At 33.6% G+C, this 25,951-nt stretch overlaps 5 protein-coding genes across 6 annotated transcripts; 3 read left to right on the top strand and 2 right to left on the bottom strand.

Moving 5' to 3' along the window:
- The first annotated feature begins 1,531 nt into the window (after positions 1-1,531).
- On the top strand, positions 1,532-5,287 carry LOC105954795 (very-long-chain aldehyde decarbonylase CER1). Its single transcript, XM_012978475.2, has 10 exons — positions 1,532-1,688; positions 2,098-2,327; positions 2,787-3,019; positions 3,221-3,440; positions 3,522-3,888; positions 3,973-4,080; positions 4,166-4,366; positions 4,458-4,547; positions 4,630-4,803; positions 4,891-5,287. Exons 1-10 carry the CDS (start codon positions 1,629-1,631, stop codon positions 5,041-5,043), a joined length of 1,836 nt encoding a protein of 611 aa, XP_012833929.2. The 5' UTR covers positions 1,532-1,628; the 3' UTR covers positions 5,044-5,287.
- Positions 5,288-6,685: 1,398 nt separating this feature from the next.
- LOC105954741 (Ribosomal L18p/L5e family protein) lies at positions 6,686-8,402 on the top strand. Its single transcript, XM_012978423.2, has 2 exons — positions 6,686-6,953; positions 7,805-8,402. Exons 1-2 carry the CDS (start codon positions 6,783-6,785, stop codon positions 8,201-8,203), a joined length of 570 nt encoding a protein of 189 aa, XP_012833877.2. The 5' UTR covers positions 6,686-6,782; the 3' UTR covers positions 8,204-8,402.
- A 477-nt stretch (positions 8,403-8,879) lies between these two features.
- Positions 8,880-12,531, bottom strand: LOC105954797 (UMP-CMP kinase 3). Its single transcript, XM_012978477.2, has 10 exons — positions 12,197-12,531; positions 11,250-11,307; positions 10,892-10,952; positions 10,604-10,721; positions 10,146-10,302; positions 9,970-10,050; positions 9,750-9,857; positions 9,597-9,674; positions 9,250-9,309; positions 8,880-9,131 (listed from the first exon to the last, which is right to left on the bottom strand). Exons 2-9 carry the CDS (start codon positions 11,277-11,279, stop codon positions 9,295-9,297), a joined length of 648 nt encoding a protein of 215 aa, XP_012833931.2. The 5' UTR covers positions 11,280-11,307; positions 12,197-12,531; the 3' UTR covers positions 8,880-9,131; positions 9,250-9,294.
- A 1,654-nt stretch (positions 12,532-14,185) lies between these two features.
- Positions 14,186-16,182, top strand: LOC105954796 (2-deoxyglucose-6-phosphatase). The gene is made up of 5 exons (XM_012978476.2): positions 14,186-14,480; positions 14,980-15,094; positions 15,189-15,343; positions 15,460-15,721; positions 15,803-16,182. Exons 1-5 carry the CDS (start codon positions 14,356-14,358, stop codon positions 16,004-16,006), a joined length of 861 nt encoding a protein of 286 aa, XP_012833930.2. The 5' UTR covers positions 14,186-14,355; the 3' UTR covers positions 16,007-16,182.
- On the bottom strand, positions 16,101-21,980 carry LOC105954798 (phragmoplastin DRP1E). 2 transcript variants are annotated; one of them, XM_088812974.1, is made up of 16 exons: positions 21,724-21,819; positions 21,384-21,615; positions 21,056-21,119; positions 20,842-20,949; positions 20,359-20,460; positions 20,173-20,223; positions 20,020-20,081; positions 19,667-19,757; positions 19,496-19,560; positions 18,830-19,024; positions 18,624-18,743; positions 18,477-18,547; positions 17,443-17,668; positions 17,284-17,334; positions 16,528-16,944; positions 16,101-16,438 (listed from the first exon to the last, which is right to left on the bottom strand). In XM_088812974.1, the coding sequence occupies exons 2-16, from the start codon at positions 21,522-21,524 to the stop codon at positions 16,310-16,312; spliced, it is 1,893 nt and encodes a 630-aa protein (XP_088669100.1). In that variant the 5' UTR covers positions 21,525-21,615; positions 21,724-21,819; the 3' UTR covers positions 16,101-16,309. The 2 variants fall into 2 exon arrangements, with proteins under 2 accessions (XP_088669100.1, XP_012833932.2); XM_012978478.2 differs by having other exon boundaries at positions 21,384-21,980.
- Between the last annotated feature and the right edge of the window lie 3,971 nt (positions 21,981-25,951).

Below are 25,951 nucleotides of genomic sequence, written 5' to 3' on the forward strand. Positions count from 1 at the left end.
CCTCAATTAAATTACATTTAAAGGTATAGTATGAATAATACTTTTTTCCCAGTTGAACAAATTAGTTCTATTAGTAGTGGAACATATCACTAACATGATTTTTATGTAATCAATTGTTAATTAATAGTATTCACATTGATACAGAAAAGGACACGCACACATGTTTTCGAAATTAAAATTAAGCTAAATTACAATCGTCCTCTGAGTCGAGGTTTATTTGCGAGAACCCCTTTTATTTTTCTATAATTACATAAACCCCACTTTTAAAAGGGATGGATGTAAGAATTTTACAGCTTATAGGGGGTTGGATTTAATTTCTCAAAATACAGGGGGTTTTCGTTAATAAATTTATTGGAGGGAGGTGGTTGTAATTTACCATTAAAATTAAATTAAATAGAAATGCAAGTTGCTAACAATTGATGGGTGCCTATATAACTTTTCGTTTGTCAGTCCTACATTTGGTGATCTCCTAAAAAACCTTTTCATGAAATTCGTTAAACCTAAAATTGTAGGATTGGTTTGAAGAACAATTAAGCATTACATTTTATATATAGGAATAATAATTTTGTATTAAAATAAACAAATTCGTCCCTAATAATTTAACATCTAATTTTAAACAAATCCCTTTTTATGAAAAATTAATTTTCAACATCTAATTTTTTAGGGCAAATTACAACCAACACCCGAGGTAAGGTCAAATTACGAAAAAACTATCATGTTTGCATAAATTATAAGCACCCCTCAACCATGTATTATGTTACAAAAACTCCCTCTAGTTGATAAATTTAAGGGCGTTCATTCTGTAAAATTGTAAATAAAATAAATATATATAAATAAAATAAAATAAACTGAACACCACACCAAATTAACGGTTCGATAATCGGCATGCACGGTTTTCGTTTAGTTCGATTCAATCGGTTTACCAACTGGGTGTATTTAACATTTAATTGGTAAATTTAACATTATAAGGCAATAAATACATAGTTGAGAGGAGTGGTTGTAATTATGCAAACAAGAGTATTTTTTTTTTTTGTAATTATAACTTACGTCAGTGGGTGGCCGTAATTTAACGTAATTGTACATTTTACTCATTATAAGATTTTAAATAAAAATGTTACCTGAATGTACATTTTAAATATCTTAAAAACTCTACACAACTTATTTTTTAAAATATTAAAAGACTTTTAAAAATAATTACCAAACACTTTTGAAAATCTTATAAATTTATCAGAACACCCTCTTAAATCAATTTATTTAAAATTAAAAAAAAATATATAGAAAAAGAAAACTCATATAATAATATCTTTTCAAAATCTTTTGGAAATGCCAAATGAAAATCTCGAGTACCATAATTAAATTACTTGTCTGTCCAATACTCTCTTTTGCACAGTGTGTTGACAGTGAAACCATCTTATTATTCTTAATTAATTATGACCTATATATATATATATATATATATATATATATATATATATATATATATATATATATATATATATATATATATATATATATATATATATATATATATATATACCACATGGGAAGGGCTCATTTTTCAGCAATTAGCATCCATCTACAACCAAAATATATATACATACATATAAAATATTTACAGGCAGAAAAAAATGGCAACAAAACCAGGACTGCTTACAGATTGGCCATGGAAACATCTCGGAAGTTTTAAGGTACTTATGTTTCTTTATTATTTCTCTATATATTTTCTGTCCTTTTCAGCAATTTTTTCCATTTTTTTTGGGGAAGAAACAGACATATATATAAACAACTGCATGATATTGATATTATTATAGTTTAATATAATTCTTTTCTGGGTACGGTGGTGGTGGTGGTGGTGGTGGTGGTGGTGGTGGTGGTGGTGGTTCATAAAACTCAGTTGTACTTTCTTTTAAAATCATGTGGAAACAAAACAAACCCATGTACGATGATTTGACTACTTTCTCATAATTGTCAGAAAAAGAGTCATTATTAATACCTTTCCTATGATATCTTAATTAATTTATTAATATTTTTAAATTTTTTATATTAAAAAAACAGTATTAATTTTGTTTTAATTTTTGTTTGAATTTGCTATTCAAGTACATGATCTTGGCTCCATGGGCAATGCAAAGCATATACTCAATTGCAAAAAACAAGAATGGAGAGAAAGAAAGAGACTACATCAATTTGTTGGTAATTCCATTTATGGTATCAAGAATCCTCCACAACCAAATCTGGATTTCGATTTCTCGTCACCGGACCGCTAAAGGCAACAACCGTATCCTCGATAGGACCATCGAATTCGAACAGGTCGACAGGGAAAGCAACTGGTTCGTATTAATTCTCGTTTTCCGTTTTTAATTCCCCCCCACAAAAAAAAAAAAAAATCAATATTAATTACTTTGTACTTAAGTTTGATGAGATATTATACTCAACCAAATTTCACTATATAGAAATTAGTAAATTAAGGTCTCGTTTGGTTAGGGAGATTAGCCATTATTAGCTAAAGAACTGAACATTGTTTGATGTTTGGCATCCCGAATAACTTGCGGGGTCAACCAGCAAATACTATGTTATCTTGGTTTATCTTGCTTAACATTAATCGAAAACATAATGATCATATTATTTCGTCTAAGGATCGGTCACTCAAAAGATTATTTCTTAGCGCGTAATATTCTATATATGAATTCAATACTAGATCCCGAACCGACAACTATTATTCGAATCAAAATACTAAAAAACCCGATTTTTTTTTTTTAAATTTATTATTTGTGTGTATGTATTTGCAGGGATGACAACATTCTACTTAGTGGAATATTGTTCTATTTTTTCAACTCAACACTAAAAAGTGCATCATTTTTGCCAATTTGGAGAAATGATGGCATAATTATCACAATTTTGCTTCATGCTGGTCCAGTGGAGTATCTCTACTATTGGCTCCACAGAGGATTGCACCACCATTTTCTCTACACCAGATACCATTCCCACCACCATTCGTCCATCGTCACCGAACCAATCACATGTACGAACAACAAATTAATACTCGTATTATATTATTGTTAGAATTTATTTCGTGCAAATATTAATTATTTGTGTCAGATTGATCAGGTTTTTCGTTACTGTTGCGTAAAGCGTTGTAACAGTTTGTAAAAACTGAATTATACGAGACACAACAGATTCTAACAATTATATTATTATATAATTAATTTTGATGTTGTGACAGCTGTCATACACCCATTCGCCGAGCACCTATCGTATTTCGCCCTGTTCGCGATCCCGATGTTCGCAACCATTCTTACGAGAACCGCCTCAATTATCTCCCTATTTGGTTACATCACTTACATTGATCTTATGAACAATATGGGACACTGCAATTTCGAGCTCGTTCCGAAATGGATCTTCTCGATTTTCCCTCCTCTCAAGTACTTGATGTACACCCCTTCGTAAGTATATCTATATATATATTTCGTACATGTTTTTTTTTCTTTTTTTTTCGGAAAAAATCTTATTAGAATGTGTACTAGGTTTCACTCGTTGCACCACACGCAATTTCGGACAAACTACTCGTTGTTCATGCCGTTCTACGACTACGTACACGGTACAATGGACAAGTCAACCGACGCACTGTACGAAACCTCACTGGAGAGAAAGGAGGATTCTCCGGACGTGGTACATATAACGCACCTAACCACACCGGATTCTATCTTCCATCTGCAAGTGGGATTTGCCTCGTTCGCTTCCAAGCCTCAAAAATCGAAGTGGTACATGTGGCCACTCACGTTTTGGTCCGTCACGTTCAATTACATCTACGGCAAAACATTTATCGTCGAGAGAAATTTGTTCGAGAAACTTAAGCTCCAATCTTGGGCGATCCCTCGATATTATTTCCAGGTAAAAAAAACAAAAAATCAACGCAAGAAAATTTTGTGCCGTGAATTATGTAATCGTGAATTACTATTTTAATTACATATGTAGTATTCGCTCAAATGGCAAGGAAAAGCGATTAACGGATTAATCGAAGAAGCAATACTCGAAGCTGATGCACGAGGCGCCAAGGTTATAAGCCTAGGCCTACTCAACCAGGCAAGTTCACATTATATATATTATTTCGTCAAATTCGATTTATTTCATTTACTAATTAATTAATTAAAATTTTTTTTTTTTGCAGAGTGAAGAACTTAATAGAAGAGGAGAACTTTTCGTCGAAAAACATCCTAAGATGAAAACGAAAATAGTCGACGGAAGTAGTTTAGCGGTTGCGGTTGTACTAAACAGCATTCCTAAAGGCACAACTGAAATACTATTTAGAGGCAGCCTCTCCAAAATTGCATTTGCCATTGTTTCTGCTTTGTGCCAGCAGGGCATTAAGGTAATTTAATTAATTAATTATCTCTTGTTGTAATTAATAATTATTAATTTCTTTTAAGTGTAATTAGTTAACAAGTTCGATTCCGTACTAGGTTGCGACGTTCTACGAAAACGAGAAGCTTAAATTGTCCACAATGCCTCATGCTACTAAAGTTGTGACCTCCGAAAATTACACTCAAATGGTAAAAGCAAAAAAAAAAAAAACGAAATACTTTTTTTTTTTTTAAATGGAATTATTTTTAAATAAATGAAATATGTTTGCAGATATGGATAGTTGGAGATGGATTTACAGAAGATGAACAAAAGAAGGCACCAAAAGGGACTTTATTCATTCCGTTCTCTCAATTCCCTCCGAAGAAAGCGCGAAACGACGTCGTCTACCGTCACACTCCGTCTTTGATAGCTCCTCCTTCACTTAAGAATCTTAATTCTTGTGAGGTAAATTAATTAATACAATCATTGCAAAATTAATTTTTTTTAAAAATAAATATATAAGTTTCTTGATTTTTTTTTTTATTTTCGAAGAATTGGCTGCCGAGAAGAGCGATGAGCGCTTGGCGCGTGGCGGGAATATTGCATGCATTGGAAGGATGGAATGTGCATGAGTGTGGTGATGATATTTTTGAGTTCAAGAAAATTTGGGAAGCTGCACTTAAACATGGATTTTCACCCTATTAATTAATTAATGTCTTATTAATAATTTTTAGGATTATTTTAATTTGTGTAATAATAAATTTCCATGTGAATGAATTGTGTGTGTTGCACAAACTCATTTGAACTTGTGTTTGGTTGTAATTTGTGTTTGTGTTTTATTACATGGATCAATTAGTTTGGTTATGTAATTTATGTTTTGTGTTTAGTGAATGGATCTATTGAGATTTAAACTCAATTGAATGATGTTATAGTTTCTTTGAAAAATAAATGTTGATGTAGTGCATGACTGTAAATGAGCTGAGCTAACTCGACAAAAATTCGAACTTGAATTCGAATTTTGAGCTCTAATTTTGTGACGAGTCGAGCGGTCGAGCTCGAGCTCATTCTTAATTGTTCTTGAGTTCATGAGCCGGCTTGCGAGCTTTTATTTTAAATTTTTTTTTATTTTAAATATAATAACATAAAATTAGATAACAAATTAATTTAAATAATTAAAAAAATTAAATTACAGGTCATTTCTTTTATTTCAATTTTATTATTATAATTTATAATAATGAATTCTAACAATATTAATAAAAAATTAAAAATTAAAGAAAAATACATAAAATGGCTCAGGCTCGAGCTCGAGCCCAAAAAAAAAAAAACTCGAAGAACTCGAGCTCAAGCTAACCAAAACAGCCTAGCTCAGTTTGTTTACACTTTACACCCCTAATATAGTATATTGAAACTATAATTCTCAAGGTAAAAAAAAAAATCAATTTGTTTCTTCGAATGTTAAAACTAATTCAGATTCCGATCCTAAGAGAAATCCCAAAAAAAATGTTTTTAGAAATCAGAATGATTTTATTTTATGTAAAACTTTGGATCAAAATCGAAAAAAGGAGCTTAATTAGATACTGATAGTATTTATTTATTTAAAATTTAGATAATGAACGGAATACAAATTAATTTAGGCGGGAATTAATTAACCTTGCCTCTTAATGCCAGAAAAGCGTGAATCCGTAACCAAAACGTTAGAGATAACAGCGCTTCAGCAGTGACGACGATTTTCATTCAGCGAAATAATCTTCTTTACTTTTGAATCAGAAAAAAAAATATTAATTAATAAAAGTGTAAATTACAAGCCATGAGGTATGGTCAAATTACGAAAAAATCCCTTCTATTTGGATAATTACATATACCCCCCTCAACTATGAATCTTCTTACACCTCCACCCTTATGGTGTCAAATTCAACATATTCATCTAGATTCCGTGGAATGTGCTCTAGTTTGTACTCGTTTTGTGCAAAAATACAGTTTCTGATGCACCACAATTTGATATATAACAAGCCAAAAAATAGATATTATGATCATCTTGTTTCAAACTGTGGAGCTCGAACGGGATAAAACGGGTACAAAATTGAGAATATTCCATATAATCTAGAAGATTCCATTAAATTTGAAACCACGAGGGTGGATATGTAAGAAAATTTATAGTTGATGGACGGTTGTAATTACCCAAACAGGAGGGGGTTTTCGTAATTTGACCGTACCTCGGGGAGCTGGTCGTAATTTACACTTAATAAAATAATAAAAGTAGAAGAGGACCCGACAAATGGATCCGGTTCCGTGAAATGGATCCGACTAAAATAAAATATTGAAACTATTGGGCTTTATATGAAGGCCCAAACAGCCCCTTAATAATTAAACTTATCTGCTGAAGTTCAGCAAAAATAATATCTACATAAGACGAAAGAAGAAGAAGAAGAAGAAGAAAGAAGGAAATGGCGAATTGCATATGTGCACCGCCTATATCTTCAGTTTCTCTCTCATCGGAACGATTCTCAGTTAAAAGAGACGGCATCACTTCTCTCTCATGGTCTTCTTCTTTACCTAATCTCAAAATTCCCCCCAATACTTCTATTCTATCCGCTCCCACTCTCAATCGAAACCAGGTATTATTACTTTATCCCCAATTTTTTTTTTTTTTTTTTTTTTTTGAAATTAAGAAGCAGTTTATTGATTTTTGCTGTAATGTTACTTGATAGCGTGACGGTGAGATTGAATATGAGATTAAACATAGGATTGCCTTTGTTTTTTCATTTATAAAAAGAAATTGCTTTTCTGAAAATTGAAGTAGGTAGTGAATCAACTTGGAATATATGCACCTCAACAATGGAGTTTGAGCTTTTTTTTTTTTTTTTTTTTAATGAGTTCTAGCTAGGGTGGAATTTGGAACCGAAATACTGAATTTTGCCGATTTCGATTCGAATATTTCTGATAATGGAACAATATTTTTCATTTCGAATTCCAATATTCTGATTTTCTGGTTTTATTGGGAACGGAATTGGAATACATATTCGATTCCGATTTCCGAATTGATTTTTAATTTCCGAAACTTCCGATGTTTTTTCCCAAAAATTACACTTATACTAGCAAATTTATTGTGTATTTTGTTTTATAGGTGACTAAAAATTTGGAAATTCTGAATTCCGTATATTCCGTTCTGAAAATCTCCGATTTTGGAACAAGTTTTTTCGTTCCAATTTCTTCGAATTTTTTTCGGAATGGAGTCGGAATTAGTTCTTCACTTCCGAGAAAAATTAGGAATTCTTCAGAAAGTACTAATTCCGATCCAATTTGTCCAAGATACGCCTCTTGTTCTACCTAAACCTATTTAACATGGTAATAGAACGAGTTTGTCACTCTCCTTATATAAGACACCCGATTCTCGAAGAAAGACGAGTATAAATAGTGTATTTTCGGTCTTCTGTGTATATTTTGATCTTGTACGAAATATTTGAAGGGCTTCGTTGTACAAGCTGCTTGGACAAGGAGATCTCGCAGTGAAGCAGAAAAAAAGCCGAATCGAAAATCATGGAAGCAAAAGACAGATATGTACATGAGACCGTTCTTACTAAACGTGTTTTTTTCGAAGCGATTTGTGCATGCTAAAGTGATGCATAGAGGTACAAGCAAAGTGGTCTCTGTCGCAACCACAAACGCAAGAGATTTGAGGAACACATTGCCTTCACTTATAGACAATAATGCGTGTAAAGTTATAGGTACTCTAATTGCCGAGCGATCGAAGGAAGCTGATGTATTTGCAATGTCGTACGAGCTCAAGAAAAACGAGCGTGTTGAGGGCAGACTTGCTATTATTCTTGATACTATACAAGAGAGTGGTATCATATTTGTTCCCTGATTTTTTTTTTTTATTATTTTTTTCTTTTTTGTTGTAATTTTGAATTGATGTTAATTGTAGAAGGTGTTGTTTTCCGGGCTGGTAGAAGTGAGTAGGGTTCTTATTTAAGGAATTTTGTTTTCGATTTTTTATTGTTGTAGTATTGAAGAATTGAAGCTCCTTATTTTAGTTATCGGCAATGTGAGAGTCGGAAAATGAAGTCGTGTGTGTTATGCTGAGTGAAACACAATGTGTAATATGTCGCCATAGATTACATGTGAATGTGCGAAACTTGTACCAGAGGATGAAAATCGAACATACCAAAATAGGCACTTTTCGAAGAAAAAAATTGGAAGTGAAATTAATTTCAATTCTATTACAAAAACAAATTGGAAATTGGAATTGGAATGAGAAAACTTGTTCTGAAAAATACGAAATTTGCGAATCTTAATCGGTGGCATTCGAAATTTTAATTTTTTTAGTCATCACTTATATAAAATACATAACAATATTGATATTATAAGAGTAATTTTTTGAAAGAAAAATCAAAATTTTCTAAAATAAAAATCGGATCGAAAATTGGAAATCAAAACTTTTGGAATCAAAATCGGTAATATTCGGACCATAATCGGCGGAATGCGAAAATTCCATTTCCACTCGTAACTAAGATAATAAAGATAATAAACCATGACCATGATAAAATAAAATGAAGATCAAAATTAGGTGAGTATTCAATCTATCAATAAAATTCATATAAGAGGCAATAACCTCATCAAGAAAATAAAAATAAAAATAGAGATAACACTATTTAGGCAGAAACCTCATTGAATTATGCTTCTCGAGTTCTTCAAATAATAATAAAAAAAGACAAAGGTAAAACGTAACCCCTGCGGATGAAGAAATGCATCGGTGATGCTCGCATCCTGAAGTTGTATATATTTTTTAAAATCTGCAGAAAAATAAGCAGCCTCGATTTTGAGCATATATTATACGAGGATGATTTCGAAAATTTTGAATACAAGGATGCTGATATATATATATATATATATATATATATATATACTTACTGAAACTGAAATCTGGTATAATATGGTGGGTGAAGTAGAGCACCATTAAGCAGCAGCAACCTATTTCAAAGGACAAAAAACCTAATTATCGGATTAAAAAAAATGCAAAATTCTATTTCATCCCAACAATTTCCGATTATGATGTCGAATAACAACTTCACATGTCAACATATTGGCAGTTAATTCTTCGACTTTAGATAGGATATAATCTAAATTTTCTGCTGTAATAATTCCGTCACAAGCAGTAATTTTTCATAAATATAAACGATTTTCAACTTCACAAGAATTTCATCGCTCGATTATTTTTCTTTAGCTACACAAAATATAAAATGTGCGATTGTTGTTACCTTGTCACAGGGTGCGGGTGCGGTGAAAACTGATTTCACCGCCTCAAAAACCTCTTCAATCGGTCTTGCAGCATCCATCTTAATCAAAAGAAAAAAATAAATTACCATATCCAACGAGGGTTAAGAAAAACGTTAGCTCGGTGGTGAAATTACCTTTCTGACCTTCCCCTTAGCATTGTAATACTCAATCACTGGAAGACTAGACTCCATGTAGACCTTAAACCTCTTCCTTATTGTCTCGATATTATCATCTTCTCGACCCTTTTACCCGGAATAAAAAAAAAGAATATAAATAAACAATGAGATGAAGAAATACAAAAGAAATGGTAGATAATTTGGATCAATAATAAATAAACTAATCAAATGATGTAACCTGGTTCCTACTTAACAGACGTCTCTCCATTTCCTCCTCCGAACAATCAAAGAAAAGTACAAATTCTGGCTCGATTCCAGTCTGAAAAGACGAAATTGAATTAACTTATATTAGTCTTTTAAATACGTATAAATATGTATGTATTTATATATCTATATAGTGAAAACGAGACTTACTACAGACTCAAATGCTGCACGATTCTCCTCATTACGCGGAAAACCGTCAATGAGAAACTTGTCGTTTCCATTTTCCTCTATGGCTCGTTGAAGAAGCTTAATTGTTACCTCCGAAGGTACAATCTTTCCCTCCTTAATCATGTTTTGAATCATTGTCCTAGATTTATATATATAATAAGCCAACTCAGTTAAAGAAAACACACGGTACCGATAAAATAATTCAGAACTAAAAATCATTTTTGTCCCTTGCAAGTTGTAACTGAAGAGATTTGAAACGAAGCACTGAATATGGAGTTACACGTTAATTTCCTATAAGGAAGTGTACAAGAAATGACATGCAAAACACATTCAAGAATGTAATGTCTTACTAACTCAATATAAATAGAGTTATATTTATCTATCTCCGCAAATAAAACAATCACATAAGAATATTGGTGTAATAATAACAAAATTTATACCCGTTTTCAGAGCCAGATTTTATCTCAGCTCTGAGAAGATCACCCGCACTGAGATGCGCGTAACCGTAATGTTCGACAATATTTGCACACTGAGTTCCCTTGCCACTGCCTGGCCCACCTGAGAAAAAATGACAGGCATGTGAGGATAGCATATCGTTATTGAACACCGATAACCGAAAAGACAACGGTCTAAATTCAGAGCATTTTCTTTCTTTTATTAGCTTCAACATCCAACAATTAAACAATTTTACGAAAAAGTGCGTAAATATTGGAAACCGATGCACTTACCAAGTACGAAAACGACGGTGACTTTCTTGTTGGTATGTGCACCTCCATTAGCTACCTGAACCTAAATCAGTTACGTAAAATTTAAGGTACTTTGGCTATATACAACTTGCTTGTCTAAATTAATGCCAGCTCGGCAGGAAAGTCCATGTAATGGAATTTAGAATTTGAAATTTGTATTTCTTGCGTTAAGCACGTAATAAGCTAAATTTAGAGTTGCGGGTCCTAAAATTTTCAACTCGGATTCAGAAAAAAAAAATAGGAAAAAGAAAATCACGAACAAAAGCAAAAAGGGATAAAAAATCTTAGATTCGAAAAAAGAAAATCAAGAACAATGGCAAAAAGGGATTAAAGAAAATACAGTTTTGGGAGCATCAACAACAGTCCCCATAGTGCCTAGAGAAATTCCGATAAATTATCTGCATACAACCAAATATACCAACGAGAGTTAGATGCATTGTTTTAGTCGAACAGGTACAAAGGTAACATTAGATAAATAAAAATATTCGTATCACATAGAAACTGGACGTACTAAAATCGATGATTAAATTCACATCAAAGTCAAGTAGCGGTAGCAGTAAATTTTTAGCTCTATTTATAATGTTAAGAAACAAAATAAATAATAATAATAATAAACGAATAAACGGAGATCAATAAAAAAATCTACGAAAAGACCGAATTTTAGCGAAGAATGTTCAGTGTTTGATGAAATAAACACTCCAAATGCAAAAAAGGTAGCCCATACGCTATCTTTATCGACAGTTGGACTATTTGACGACGGTGATCTAAATACTAATAAACGAATAAACGGAGATCAACAAAAATCAACGAAAAGACCAAATTTTAGCCAAGAATGTTCAGTTTTTGATGAAAAAAAACACTTCAAATTCAAAAAATGTAGCCCATACAATGATCTTTATCGACAGTTCGACAATTTCACGGTGATCTAAATACTAATTATCGAATATAATGTAATGCAGATCACGGCACTATCCACTAACAAGAGGCTGGTCCATATAGGCAGATCCATCGAAAAACGACAAAATCATAAGCCAATAACTCAATAAAAACCGAGATCGCTCAGATCAAATTCACCATTAATCACAGACAAAAATGCATGACCATGTAAATGAATAAAAACAAAATTCCAAAATTCAGCAAACACAAAAATGAATGAAATTAAATTAAAATCAAATAAAATAAAAGATCCCGTTACATATATACATATCTCACATTTAATCTATCTACACATACAAAATCGAGCAGAAACTAAGATCGTGAAATAAAAAATGAAGATCTGAGACTCACCAAATTGCAGCAGAAGAAATGGGGGAAAAAAGAGAGGGAAAGTAGTGGAGATCTAAGAATGGGGGAAAAAATGGATCCAAAATGAAGAATTAATTTATAGAGAGGGAATGAATGATTAAATAATTGCAGGGGGGTTGGGCTGAATGAATTGCGGAGGGAGAAGTGTTATTTGCGACTTTGCGTAATTTTGAAGAGAAATTAATTAAATAAATAAATAAAATAAAAATCTGTACAGTTTGACAAGTAGTCGTGCTTGATAATTTTGTGGGAATCAATGAATCCGATTTTTTTTCAGTACAGAAAATTCATATGCGCACTGTAGGGGAATTCAATTCCCATTTATCATAATTCTTTCCACTTGTCTTGACGTGGGATTCACAAACTTTCCATTTCTTTTAATTTCTTTTTTTCCTGTAATAATTTCGTAAATATCTCCTTAGTATTATTATGTATGAAAGATTGAATTATGGTTGGCACGCTGAGGTAAGGTCAAATTATGAAAAAACTCTCCATGTTTGGGTAATTACAATTATGAAACTTCTTACATGTCCATCTTTGTGCTGTCGACTTTAGTGGTCAGTTTGTAACTGTTTTACCTCATTCGAGCTCCATATTTTGAAACAAGATGGTCGTAAGATGTGCTTCTTGGCTTGTAAATATCAGATTGTGGTGCATTAGAAACTGCATTTTTGCGCAATACGAGTACACAGTAGAGAACATTCCAAGGAATTTAGAAGATTCTGTTGAATTTGACTCATAAGGGTGGACGTGTAAGAAGATTCTTGTAATTTGAGGGATTTTTTCATAATTTAACCTTACCTGACAGTAATTTAACATATGAAGGAAATACTTTAGGCTGTGGCTATATGCAAGACTAGAACCACTTGTGCAAGACCAAATTCAAATTTTTAATGTATAAATACTATAATACTCTTACTTGTTAAAAAAATAGAAAATTCAAAATGTGCAATACCAAAAACTCAAAAATAAAAAAAACCACAAGATCAACTCTCATCTTCTCCATCAAAACCTTTCTCCTTCCTCATCTACAAACCCACAACACCTAAACATTCAAAATCATCAAAACTCAACAAATCTTACAAAGATGGTAAGTATGAAGTCAGAAGACATCAAAATAGAAGAATCTACGGTGGAAAAACCCAAGAAAATATGCATTTATGTGTTTTTTTAGCTAGAATATCGTTTTTTCAAAAAAAATCCCGTACAGACACAGTCAACATGTACATGTCGAATTTTATAGGCAAAAATCGACATTGAGATGTCGATTTTTTAGTACAAAATCGACACCTTAGTGTCGAAATTTAACTGTTAGCAAAGTAGTCCAAATATACTAAATTTCGACACTAAGGTGTCGAATTTATGGACATATATTCGACACCTTAATGTCGAAATTTAGTTGTTTCATATTTTTTAAAAAAAAAAAAAACCCGCGCACACATAGTCGACATGCACATGTCGAATTTTATAGGTAAAAATCGACATTCAGATGTCGATTTTGGAGTAAAATATCGACACCTTAGTGTCGAAATTTAACTATTAGCAAATTAGTCCAAATATACTGAATTTCGACATTAAGGTGTCGAATTTATGAACATATATTCGACACCTTAATGTCGAAATTTAGTTTTTTCATATTTTTTTATTATTTGTTATTTGGTCTTGCATGAGCAAACAAAAGCCATTTAATTTATGGGTATATTTGTCATTTCATCTTAATAAAATGAAATCTTTTGGAATCTTTCTTTAATTTGGTCTTGCACAAGTGAAATTAGTATTGCATATAGCCGCAGCCAATACTTTATTGGTTAATTAGTTCTAATAACTCTGTAATTGATTCAAAAAAAGAATAAAACAGTCCTAGTAATAAATGAGTACGTTTTTTTCTTTTTGGTCAAACTGTTTCATTTAAAATGTAATTAAATTACAAAAATTAATGAATTTAAATATGGGCGTTGATTTTTCATAATTAAAATAACAAAAATAAAAATAATAATAATTAGAGTTAGGACCGGGTCGAAAGCCCGTTGACCCAAACAAGTGGTGGCCGACCCGTCTAAACAGAACCAACCAACTAAACACACACACACACAGAAAACACAAAGTCAAACGTGTGAGCTGAGGAAGAAGCAGCAGCAGCAATGCCATCCCTTCAATTTGCACTACCTAAGATTCATCATCTTCTTCCATTCTCTTACAACACTCAAACTCAAAACCTCTCTTCTGCCGCCACTACTCGATGCAGGATTTCCTCCACCTCACCAAGGTTAATTCCCTTTTCATCTCTATTTCCCCTTTTACTTTCATTTCTATCTCTCACTTGCCATTTATAATCCTATATTTTATCTCAATTAGGCCTTGTTTGGTTGGGGAGATTAGTTAGTTATTATTAACTAACTAATTGATCTTCGATATCCCCAATAACTTGTCCGTGTCGACCCGCAAATATTATGTTATCATTGCTTATCTTCTGATATTTTTTTCGTTAGACGTCTCGGGGGTCTGATAAAATAACTGGGTTTTCATTAAATTATTTAATCTTATATTCACAGCCAAACGAAGCCTTATTTAATATAATTTTTTGGGTGTGTTTTTTACCCTCTTATTGAGTTTTGCATACAAATTGGTAAATGTGTTTGTTGATGAAGTCTTGATTCATAGTATTATGCTCAATAATGCCAATACTTTCGGACCCTTCATTCATTAAGAATATGTGGGCAAGTTGATATTTCATAAAGTTGCAACAATCTCCGATACGTATTTAGGCACTCTTCGCTCGCTTCTGTTGCTCCATTGGAAGCAATACTATTCGATATCGATGGAACACTAGTTGATTCGGACCCTATCCACTATTACGCCTTTAGAGAAATGCTTCAAGAGGTCTATTCCATCCTCGTTTTTTCGTCCTTCCTATTTTACTTTACTTAGTTGTCGTGTTCCAATTTCATTGTTTCTTTATTTGTTAATCTAATAGGTAGGATTCCACGGAGGAGCACCCATAACCGAGGAATTCTTCATAAACAGTATTAGTGGCAAGCACAACGTGGAACTCCGTCACGTTTTATTCCCTGATTGGGATGTTGAAAGGGCCGTGAAATTCTTCGATGACAAGGAAGCAATGTTTCGAAGGTATAACTAACTTACGTCAGCACTTTCTTTATTTAGTACGTGTCTCGTATCTATATTCAATAAAAAATTAAACTAAAAAAAAGCATTTCCGTTAAAAGCTGATTTTCTGGACTTAGATTGGCTGCAGAAGAAATGAAACCCGTAGCCGGGCTAGAAAAGCTGATCAAATGGGTAGAAGATAATGGTTTGAGAAGAGCAGCTGTCACAAATGCTCCAAGATCAAATGCTGATCTGTTAATCTCTATACTTGGTCTCGAAAGTTTCTTCGAATTCGTTATTATAGGAAGTGAGTGTAACCGAGTAAAGCCTTTTCCGGACCCCTATTTAAAGGCTCTCGAAGAGCTCGGTATCTCTTCCGAGCATGCATTCGTCTTCGAGGTTCGAATTTTTTTTTTTTTCGATTTTAAAATTGATACATAAAAATGTACTAAATTTTTATTTGGATTAAAAAAAATTAAGGATTCAGTGTCGGGAATAAAAGCTGGAGTGGGAGCTGGAATGCCGGTAGTAGGTTTAGCCACGGGTAACCCTGAAAGATTACTATCAGAAGCAGGTGCAGCTATGGTTATCAAGGATTATACCGAGGCTAAGTTGTGGGCCGTTTTAGACGGTCTCGAAAAGAAGACACGTCCAGCGAAAGTTGGCACTCAACTAAGTGGTTAGTCGTTATTTTGATGTTCCGATCCTACAAAAAGATAAATACAAATATTTTTTTTCTAGACTCCCTACTGAGGTATAAAGTGAGCACAAGAAGAAATGTAAAAATCTGTTATGTACTCGAATATGAAAGTCTGAAGATGTTCACCATTTACAATTCAATAATATCACGGAAACAAAAATCATTGTGTCGAGCCAAAAGAAATAATGCAAGAATGAATCGCCTAAGTCAAGAATCAATGTTTATGCAATCGCTATTTATCGTGAAATCTATTGACAAACGAAATATAACTGTACCGTGGATAGAGATCATCGAGCCCATGAGACAGAATCAACCTCGTCCCTTGCTTGCTTGTACAGTTCAAGCCTTTTTGCAAATTGCATTCTCTTCTCCATCAATGTGGGATCTTCGTCCAATAATTCACCGAGTTGTTTTCCCTGTAATGCCACCAAATAAAAGCTGTTAATAATCTCGATAAAACGAGCCCATGTATGTGTACAAGAAATGAAAAAACAGAGCAAAGTACCTCTTTCTTGCCAATCTGCATGTAAAAGTAATTAAGTAGATTCTGTTTGGCTTCTTTAACTTGACAGTGAACCACTGCTTTAGGAATTGTGTTTTTAAGATTTTCGGAAATCAGGTTTATGTAAGAAGACACGTTTGAGCCTATCCTTCTGAAGTGGCCTTCTGAATAACGATCAATAGTTGGGTCAGGTGCTGAGTTTTCCCTTTCGTTTGGCTTCCCCCTTGGGTTTTGCCCTGGATTTCCTGCAATATTCTCGATTTCTTGGGGAATTTTCCGGAAGAATTCTACAGTCACATATGAAGACTCCATATCAACCAATCTAGTCACTGTTTTCTTGCTTTCATCACGGAACTTTTCCAAAGCCTCGTTTGCTGCTCCTGCTATTGTCGTTTGCAGAGATGGAAAACGTTTCAATTCCTGTTTTTGCCGAACAGAAATTTAGAAGCAAATAGCGAACAGTGTAAACCAAAAATAGAATTGAAAACGTTTCAATTCCTCTTTTCGTGTTTGGCTTTCTAAATGGAGAATCAAAAGTCTTTTCGGAGAATAATCTGGAAATACTCTCTCTCTTTGGAACATGATTTCACAACTACGGTAGTTCTCAGAAGATTTGACTGTAAAAAAAAATTCTCTCGAAATATAAACAACATTACTTTCTTCACAAATTCTTCCCCGAAACACCTTTTTCCCTAAATAAAATGAAAATACTAGCCCAGAGGAAAGCCAAACATTGACTATTAAGATATAGAACGTCACCTGACACTCTCCAATTGACTTCCTTACAAGTTCTTTCAGGACGAAGTGAACCTGAAAACAGTTTTGTTTTATTATTCATGGATGAAGCAAACGATTAGTGACTGAGAAGAAATAAAATTCCTTTTTTTTATATATATTCCAGTGGACAGAAGTACTTACAGCATCGACAGAAGCTTCAGCAGGGCCTCTAAAGTAACTTAACGAGCCCTCAATAAGACGTCGATAACCTTGCTCGGGAGCAATCAAGTGCGGTTGGTAACCGTCAGCTTCTGAAACAATTTTTCTTACGTTCTGCAACGAGAGATATCGATCAAATGGAAGTTTTCTCAAAGCAGCAGGCAGCTGATTGTCGAAAACTCCATAAATTCGATCACCACCTGGTCGGCTGAAATTATCAATGCATGCAGCTGATTAGAATCTACACTATAATGGATGCCTAATTTACGCAAAATCAAAAAAGTTCTGACAAATATAGGTGGACATATTTCTTCTAATATAAGAAGTACAAGGTACTAAAAAATTTCAAGCCAACTTGGAAAGTCAATTTTTTTTTCTTCTTAAGCAAATTATAAAGTTGGAATGCATTATAAAGTGAAATTGTAGGGAGCTAACTGCAAATGGGAGGTATAGCTAATTGTAAGTGACTAGAGGATAATCAATTCCATAATAAAACATGGAGTCAATTTCTGCCTCAATAATCTGCCACAGCCTAAAATAAATCAATAGATGTGAAGACAAATTCATCAGCTTAATGTGGGGCATTTGTGATTCAATGTGTAAAAACAAATTAAATTATAGAAACATAAATATACATGTATCTGAAATCTGGAGGACAGAATACCAATAAACTACATATATATATATCCTACAATGATTGCCAAGTCTTTACCGAATGGAAAGTCAAATATAACTTTAAACTCTAATTCAACTGCAACGACAATTAACATTGGCATCACTTGCAACATAAATTTAGGGTCTGATTTCTCTTAGATCACTGAACTCAATTAGCCTCCCACTTTATACGACTAATAGGAACGTCGAATTAAAAATATCCATGCATGTCAAAAAAAGCTCAAGTATGGACATCAGAACCGAAAGAAAAATCCAGGAAAAATTATGAAATTTAAATTGCTTGTCAGAAAGAGTTTCCAATCAAAAAATAAGAGGAAACAATAGGAGAAAATGAAGCATACCCTCCGTCTAAATGTTCCTTGAAAATCCTGTCAAAAGCGCGGCAAAGTTCCAAAATGGTGTACAATTTAGCCTGAAACACATACTTCAATTGCTGCAAGTTTGAAATATCAAATCAATAATAACAATGAGGGAAGCAAGAAACCCACCCCATCATCAATAGCAACAGGCCTTCCAAGGTGGTCAAGCTCAGATTCAAGTTCATCAATGCTTTTGTTAATCAATGAAATGATACTTGGAATTCTTGCTCTAATTACAGATTCCAAGTGCTGCAGTACAAGTAATTTCAACCGTATGAGCTCTAAAAGTAATGCAGTCATGACACTCAAATTAAAACTAAGAAACCCGAACGTACCCTCGAGAGAAGCTTTGCAAGATACTCAGAGCCCATTTTACTTGCCAAGTGCGAATAGTCGGGACTTGTGGCAAAGTACTCGCGCTCATTTCCCCTAGCAGCAACCATCTCCATATTTTTATTGATATCTAATTGTGAACGATTGACAACACCCACCCAAGGATGCTGCAAGCGATAAGATCTTCCTTCCAGAACCTAATGAAAATAGCAGACGAATAAAAAATTATTCAAGGTCTTCTGATCTTTAGCAGCAGGAAGAATATGGAGAGATGATGATATGAAATGACGAAAATGTTGCAGGATGAGACAAAATAGAAGGACATGGAAGACAAGAATACATAAGAGAACATATTTAACATAACTAACAACTAAGAACCTTCACAAGAACATTGCAAAAAGTTTGGAATCCAAAATTAAAAGGAGCTTTTGTTCGCTTCAATCATACTGAGTTAGCAGCAAGAAAAATGTTTCATCAGATCCAATTATTAAAGGAGTAATAATATTTCAATAGAAGATGTATAATGTCGTTCTTAGTTTTCAAGAAGGATAACGTGCCTACGATATAAGAAAATATTTATCAACATATCCAGAACTATAATGAGTAGTGTGTGTGTGTGTGTGTGTGTGTGTGTGTGTGTGTGTGTGTGAAAGAGAGAGAGATATTACTTCAAGCGCATTGGTTCCTTTGTCCATCAGATCCAATTTTGTTAGAACCCCAAATGTGCGTTCACCTGCGAATTGCAAAAAAATATTAAATGACAGACGACGCCAGTTGCCACATACTAAAACATATTCAACCTTCCGAACTTTTAATATACAAAAGGAAACCAGACTTACCGGATGGATCCACTTCCTTTGAAAGTTTAATAGCATCTGAAGTTGCAATATCTTGGTTTGCTGGAGATATTGCCAGTATGATGCAGTTGGGCTGCATGTGGGAAAAATTTGCAGGAAAAGTAAGAAGGAGCATAAATTTATCGACAAATTTTAACATTTTAAAATAGGAGAATGAACCCAGCCAAACCAGTAACGCAGATAAGATAGAGAAGGGGAATTCAGCGTTTAAAAAGTTAATGCTGACTGTATACACTAGGTCTCGTAAGGTACTGTAGAAATACTTCTTACATACACTGGGAGTTATGAGGCTAGTTTAATCGGGAAAAAAATACAAAATATGGTTTTATCAGTACCTTCTCAACATACGAACGAACCATAGTTTCAATGTCTTGCGCTATACTTTCCGGTTGCCCCTCTACAAGATCAAATGTCTTTGCATTAGATACACCCCTGAGTTGGGAATTGTACCAGTAGTAGGAAAAATAAATATATAAATGTGCACTGACCAATAGCAACTTTTGTCAAACCAGGAAGATCAATCAGAGTTAAGTTCACAACTGCAGAAAACAACTCAAAACCATCAGCATTTGAAAAACAAATCCGGTAATAGAAATTTTATGGTGTAGCTTTGGTAGTGAGCAATTATGACTTTTGGCCAACTAGCATAAAATTAGCTCAATAAAGTAAAATACCATTTGGTGAATAGATGCTTAGGTGGATAGGTACAGGCGATATCTGTTTTGTTTGCCCCGTTATTCGATCAGTTTCATCCTGAATTTCCTTGCGAACCAACGCTGCATCAGAGAATTAGATGGGAAACATTTCGTCAGCTTATTCGTTGCCAATAAAGCACTTCAGAAGTTACAATTGCTGAAATTCCACATACTGTAAATATATAGACATCACAATTTGGCTATCAAGAGAAGCGAAGAGGGAAGGAGGGGAATAACTACATCATTAAACATCAAACAAACTACTCCAGGTAACTTTCCATCTAGCAGCCAATTCCAAACTAAATATAATATCCGAGTGAATAAAACCAAGCATAGTATTAACTATTAAGTACAGCAATAAAAATAACATGGAGAAGTTTAAACAAAATACAGGTTCGATCCAGAATTAAGAGCACACTTAGTCAATACATATGACAGTGAAGTATCAAATATCACACATACAGAAATCAGTGAACCGCCTCCGCGGCAAATGTCCAAATTCGGCATATTCTTGCTTCCCTTTTTCAGTTTGCTGCAATTGCAACACCAACGGTCGCCTAGTAACGATGCCTATCGTCAACAAAACCGGAAACAGAACATCAGCCGTTAATTAAATCCACATAGTTTTCAAAACTAGTTACTTAACCATCATATTGCAATAATCGAAAACACTAACCAGATCCACGGGGTAGAAAATCTCTTCCGACTATGCTCTCCAACACCGACGACTTTCCTGAACTCTGTATTCAGCTCAAACAACAACATATTATTCTCATACTACGATTAATTACAAAGCAGAAAAAAAAAACACCAATTCCTCCTTCCATCGTAAACTAAAATCAACAATGAATTCGATTAAAACTTTAAAACTAAACATAGGATGCATCGCACAGTTAAAACTCCAATTATAAACACCAAACAAACGATAATTTCCTTGTTTTCACAGAGTCTCTACAAATAATAATTACTTTAAATAAATTAAAAAAAAATACTGATATGCTAACCTGGCCACCGACGACGGCGACGGAGGGCAGAGCGTCCCACAGAGAAGAAAAAGCCTGGTCGTCACCGCCGTAGTCACCGAGGGAGGTGCAGGCTCTCTGTATTCTGTTCACTAATCCAATCAAACTCTCCATAGCCGCCATAGATGTCGGTTTGAATATTCACAAAATTCTTATTTCCACCACAACAGATCAAAATTGAAAAAAACTGTGATCGATTGCTGTTCTGCTCAAACTTAAAACGGCGGATTCAGGTACGGAAAACACACGGGAAAGAAACTTAGAACCGAAGCAAGCAACAAAAATGAGGAAAAATCGACGCGAATTTAGAGAGAGAAGGAGCAGAGTTGAAGTTGGACTAAGAATTTTCAAACTGCTCTGGTTGGCGTACTATTTTGGGGGAAGTAGTGATATATTGCGCCGGGTGCGCAGTTTAGCCTCTCGCCCGAGTATTTCTTGTCAAACGCGCAATGGAATAATAGTTAATTAACTTTTAATTTTTAAACAACTTGAAATCTTAATCCAAAAGTGTTTGTAAAAGCTCTTCCAAATAGATTATGAGCTTTTTTTATTCATAATCTATTTATAAGTGTGTGTAAAATGAATTTTTGTTTTTGTTTTTCTTAAAATAAGTAACTTTAAGTTATAATTTGTTAAGCACTAATGATCCTGTTTTTTCTATTTAAGTCTATTTTCCAGTAAATTTGCGAACATCCGAAACTTTTAGATATAATTACTTAAAATTAACTTAACTCACAATTCATAACTACAACTTTTAAATAAGCTTTTACAAACACCACATAGGGCGATGTTTAATTGAATTAAGCGACGATCACCGAATATTGAATACGCATGCATATGACTAATTCGGTCAACACCTATATTATATTTTGGCCGAATCATTAAGAGCCTTGTGAATCTATTTAACAATTAAATTCAAATGCACAATTACAACTACTTACCGAATCAGCAAATTGGTGATTAAAAGGCTCGCAGGTTTTATCTATCCTACACCCGGTGAAGGTTACTCCGGGTGGTTTTTAACCGTTGATCTACACACATCAATGTTGGTATGTGTGTGTTTGTATGTATATGAATGGTAAAGATCTACCCGGTGTAGGATCTCAAAAGCCAGGCTCGCAATCAAACAAGGCCTAATTGTTTGTCTTAGAACCACTAATAAACAATAAGTATAGACACGTATATATTTAATATATATACATATCTACAAGTATACGTACATAATTATTTTTCCGATGATATAATATGATATATTATTCAATATATTCCATCTGATATAACATCCACGTGTCATCAATTATTAGCGCTGAGAATAAGTATTTCATATATATATCAAAAAAAGCTAAGCATTAATATACAAAAAATATTGTGGTTGATGTTCGTTTATAATATAAAGTCAAAAGTTGAATAAAAAAAATTAAGACTTTTAATTAACAAATTTGGATTTCGCTTGCTTGCAACTGAATGATTGTTGTTGATCAACTAATTAATAACAAAAACAAATTATACATGTAGAATAAAAATTACGAGATCATTGTCGGATTGCACGCCACGTTCCTTCTAGTAGTGACAGTTTGAAATTAGGAGAATTTAAATGAGAATTTTCGAGGTTTTCGCCTCATTTTATTATGACGCGAATTTAATTTCAGAAAAATACAAAACACGGAAAATTGTACGTAATTACGTGGAAATGCACATATTGCGTATTTCGGTCAGTTCGGCGGGAAAATATGCTTACATGCACAAAATAACAAGTTCATGTGCGAACGTATTCTAGTCGAAAATTACTCTTTCGTTGATTTTTCATCATTGATAACAAATTCTCATCAATCAACATATATATAGGGGTGCAAGTTTGAACGGATTTTCCAATTTCCGCCGGTTCCGATCCGAAAAGTTCCAATTTTGGAATAACTTTTTTCATTCCGACTTCCGAAATTCCGATTTCCGAATCTTTCCGATTCTTTTGGATTTAAATTGAAATTATATAAAATAAATTTGGAATTTCCGATTTCCGATCCAATTTAATTCCGAAATTAATTCCGAAAAATTCTGATATTTTTCCGAAAAATACACCTATAAATAGTATATATTATATAATACTTATTTTCCGAAAAATACACCTATAAGTTTTGTTTTAGGATTTTGACATAATGAATTGTTGTTGGAAGTTTTATTGAATATTATGTTGTGTTTATTTTTATTTATTTTTTTGAACTGAAATTTAGTAGTTATTAGTTTTACTTTTATCGACGTGGATGCTCTTATTTTCGAAAAATTATGAACATTTAGAAAATTTCGGCTAAGTTTTGAAATTTTAAAGCTTATGTGATTTCTGATTTTTTTCCGAAATTCCGAAATTTCCGGGCCTTTTGGAATTGGAATGAATTTTTAGATTCCGAAAATTTTGGAATTGGAATTGGAATTGATTTTGTACTTCCGAATTTTTTTGGGAATTTTCCGAAAAGGCTAATTCCGATCCGATCCATCCGACTTTCAGCCCTAAACATATATATATATATATATATATATATATATATATATATATATATATATATATATATATATATATATATATATATATATATATATATATATATATATATATATATATATATATATATATATATATATATTCTTCGACTCTACATATTAGGTGATAATAAACATCGGGTGGGTCTTCTGCTGCCACGTGTCATTTTCTGTATGTTTCTAAAATCCCTACAGGTTAACCCTAGTAGGGGAATATATTATAAAATACAAAAAATGACACGTGGCAGCAGAAAACCCACTCCGTATTTATCACCGCGTAATATGGATTTGTATATTTGTATTTTTGTGTTTTTTTCCATTTCCCTCCCTTAGTTAGCAACTTCCTTGGATTGACTTTGTGCGTTGACTGACCATTGACTTTGTTCTCTTCATTAGTTTACTAGTGTATATATATGTGTGTGTGTGAATTGTTGTTCCCGATACATAAAACGGGTAGTGAATTTAGTAAATTGGTTGAACAAATTAATTAGTGAAAATACGGAAAGATTAGCCGAGGCGAGTTGACTCTGTCCTTAAGACGAAATTTCCCCGCAACGGTGCTAACGGACTAAATGGAGATCGTCTCCCAAGATACAACGGCTAAACTTGGAATAGGAGCACTCCAAATCCCAAGTACGACGAACTGTACTTTGTGTAGAACTTTTCGAGAGAATCTGTGAAGGGTAGGCTTAATATGTAGTAGGCTTGTTTTTTGGATTGAAGTGAGGAATTTTGGGAAAGTTAGGGTCTATTTATAAGGTTCGAAAAGTAGTGTCCTTTGGAGCAAAAAGGTACCTTTTGTTTTGAATGGTTGCACCATTTCGAGTTGAGCCAATTGGGAGTGGTTGCACCATTTCGAGTTGAGCCGAATGGTTTGCATTGGTTCGGCCGCACCAATTCAGACCAATCAGACCAATCGAGATGGGCTTCGAGTAATAAGGGCCCAATGGGTTAAAAACCCATGACCTAATGTTTTTGGCCCGTCCCAATATTTTGATATATATACAGCTCAGTACTTCTCTACTTTTCCAATGTGGGATAACTCAAATCCCACTTTCCTTATATTTTGGACTAGTAATTTTTTCATTCACCACAAAATTGGTTCTAATCCAAAATTCATTTATATACTCAATTAGACCGTACAATAACATTGATAAAAAATTGTTCATGACTCAATTTTTAACCAATTTTCCCAACAATCCCCCACATGAATGAAAACGAGGGCGTCGATTCTCTCTAGAGTTCCCGCGAATAGTATTGCATCGGGATAGGTAGCATATAGCTTTGAACCTACCGTAGTGGAGTTACATCGGATTTACTAGGCTGAGTAGTGAACGCGATGTCTTGAACTGTCAGCCGTTCGTGTAAACCAAGACAATGCAACCCACACAATACTATTCTCACATTTCCTTAGTTCTCATGATTGTGTCCGTTTTGGCCATGGACACACATCTTGGATTCATAAGTGTTTGTCAAGTTTTTGAAGCGGCCCTCACTTCATACACTTACATAGGTGATCTCCTATTAAAGGTATCCTGCCAATACCTCACCTTTTGTTATAAGGTTTTGGAATCATTAAAAGCTTCCGCTTATCCTTTACCCTCTCTGCAGGCAGCACTAATGTCTATCACGGGAATGAGTTGGAAATATATTATTCCATAGGAATATATACTCATTAGTGCATCACTGAACTTTCTTAGCTTAGTTGTCCCTTTTGAACCAGTTCTTGGGATCTCCAGTCAGCATGGTTGGGTTACCACCAAGATTGTCCTTGATTTATGGGTTTTAATCTCACTCCCCTAGACAGGCAATATGTTTGATCTCTTTAGTTGACTTTTAGTCGCGGATCCGCTATTAACCATTGATTTTCGTAATCAATGTTATATTATTTCTTTTGAGATCAATTGCCTAATGGTCTTATGTGTACGAGTGTATCGATACTTGCCATTATACATGTCGTTTGTGCCCTTAACGTAACCGATTGGTTATCACAATTTATTCATAATTGTAGACACCGA

The sequence above is a fragment of the Erythranthe guttata genome, chromosome 2 (genome assembly GCF_056151865.1).
Source record: "Erythranthe guttata isolate IM_541 chromosome 2, IM_541, whole genome shotgun sequence".
Taxonomy (NCBI): Eukaryota; Viridiplantae; Streptophyta; class Magnoliopsida; order Lamiales; family Phrymaceae; genus Erythranthe; species Erythranthe guttata.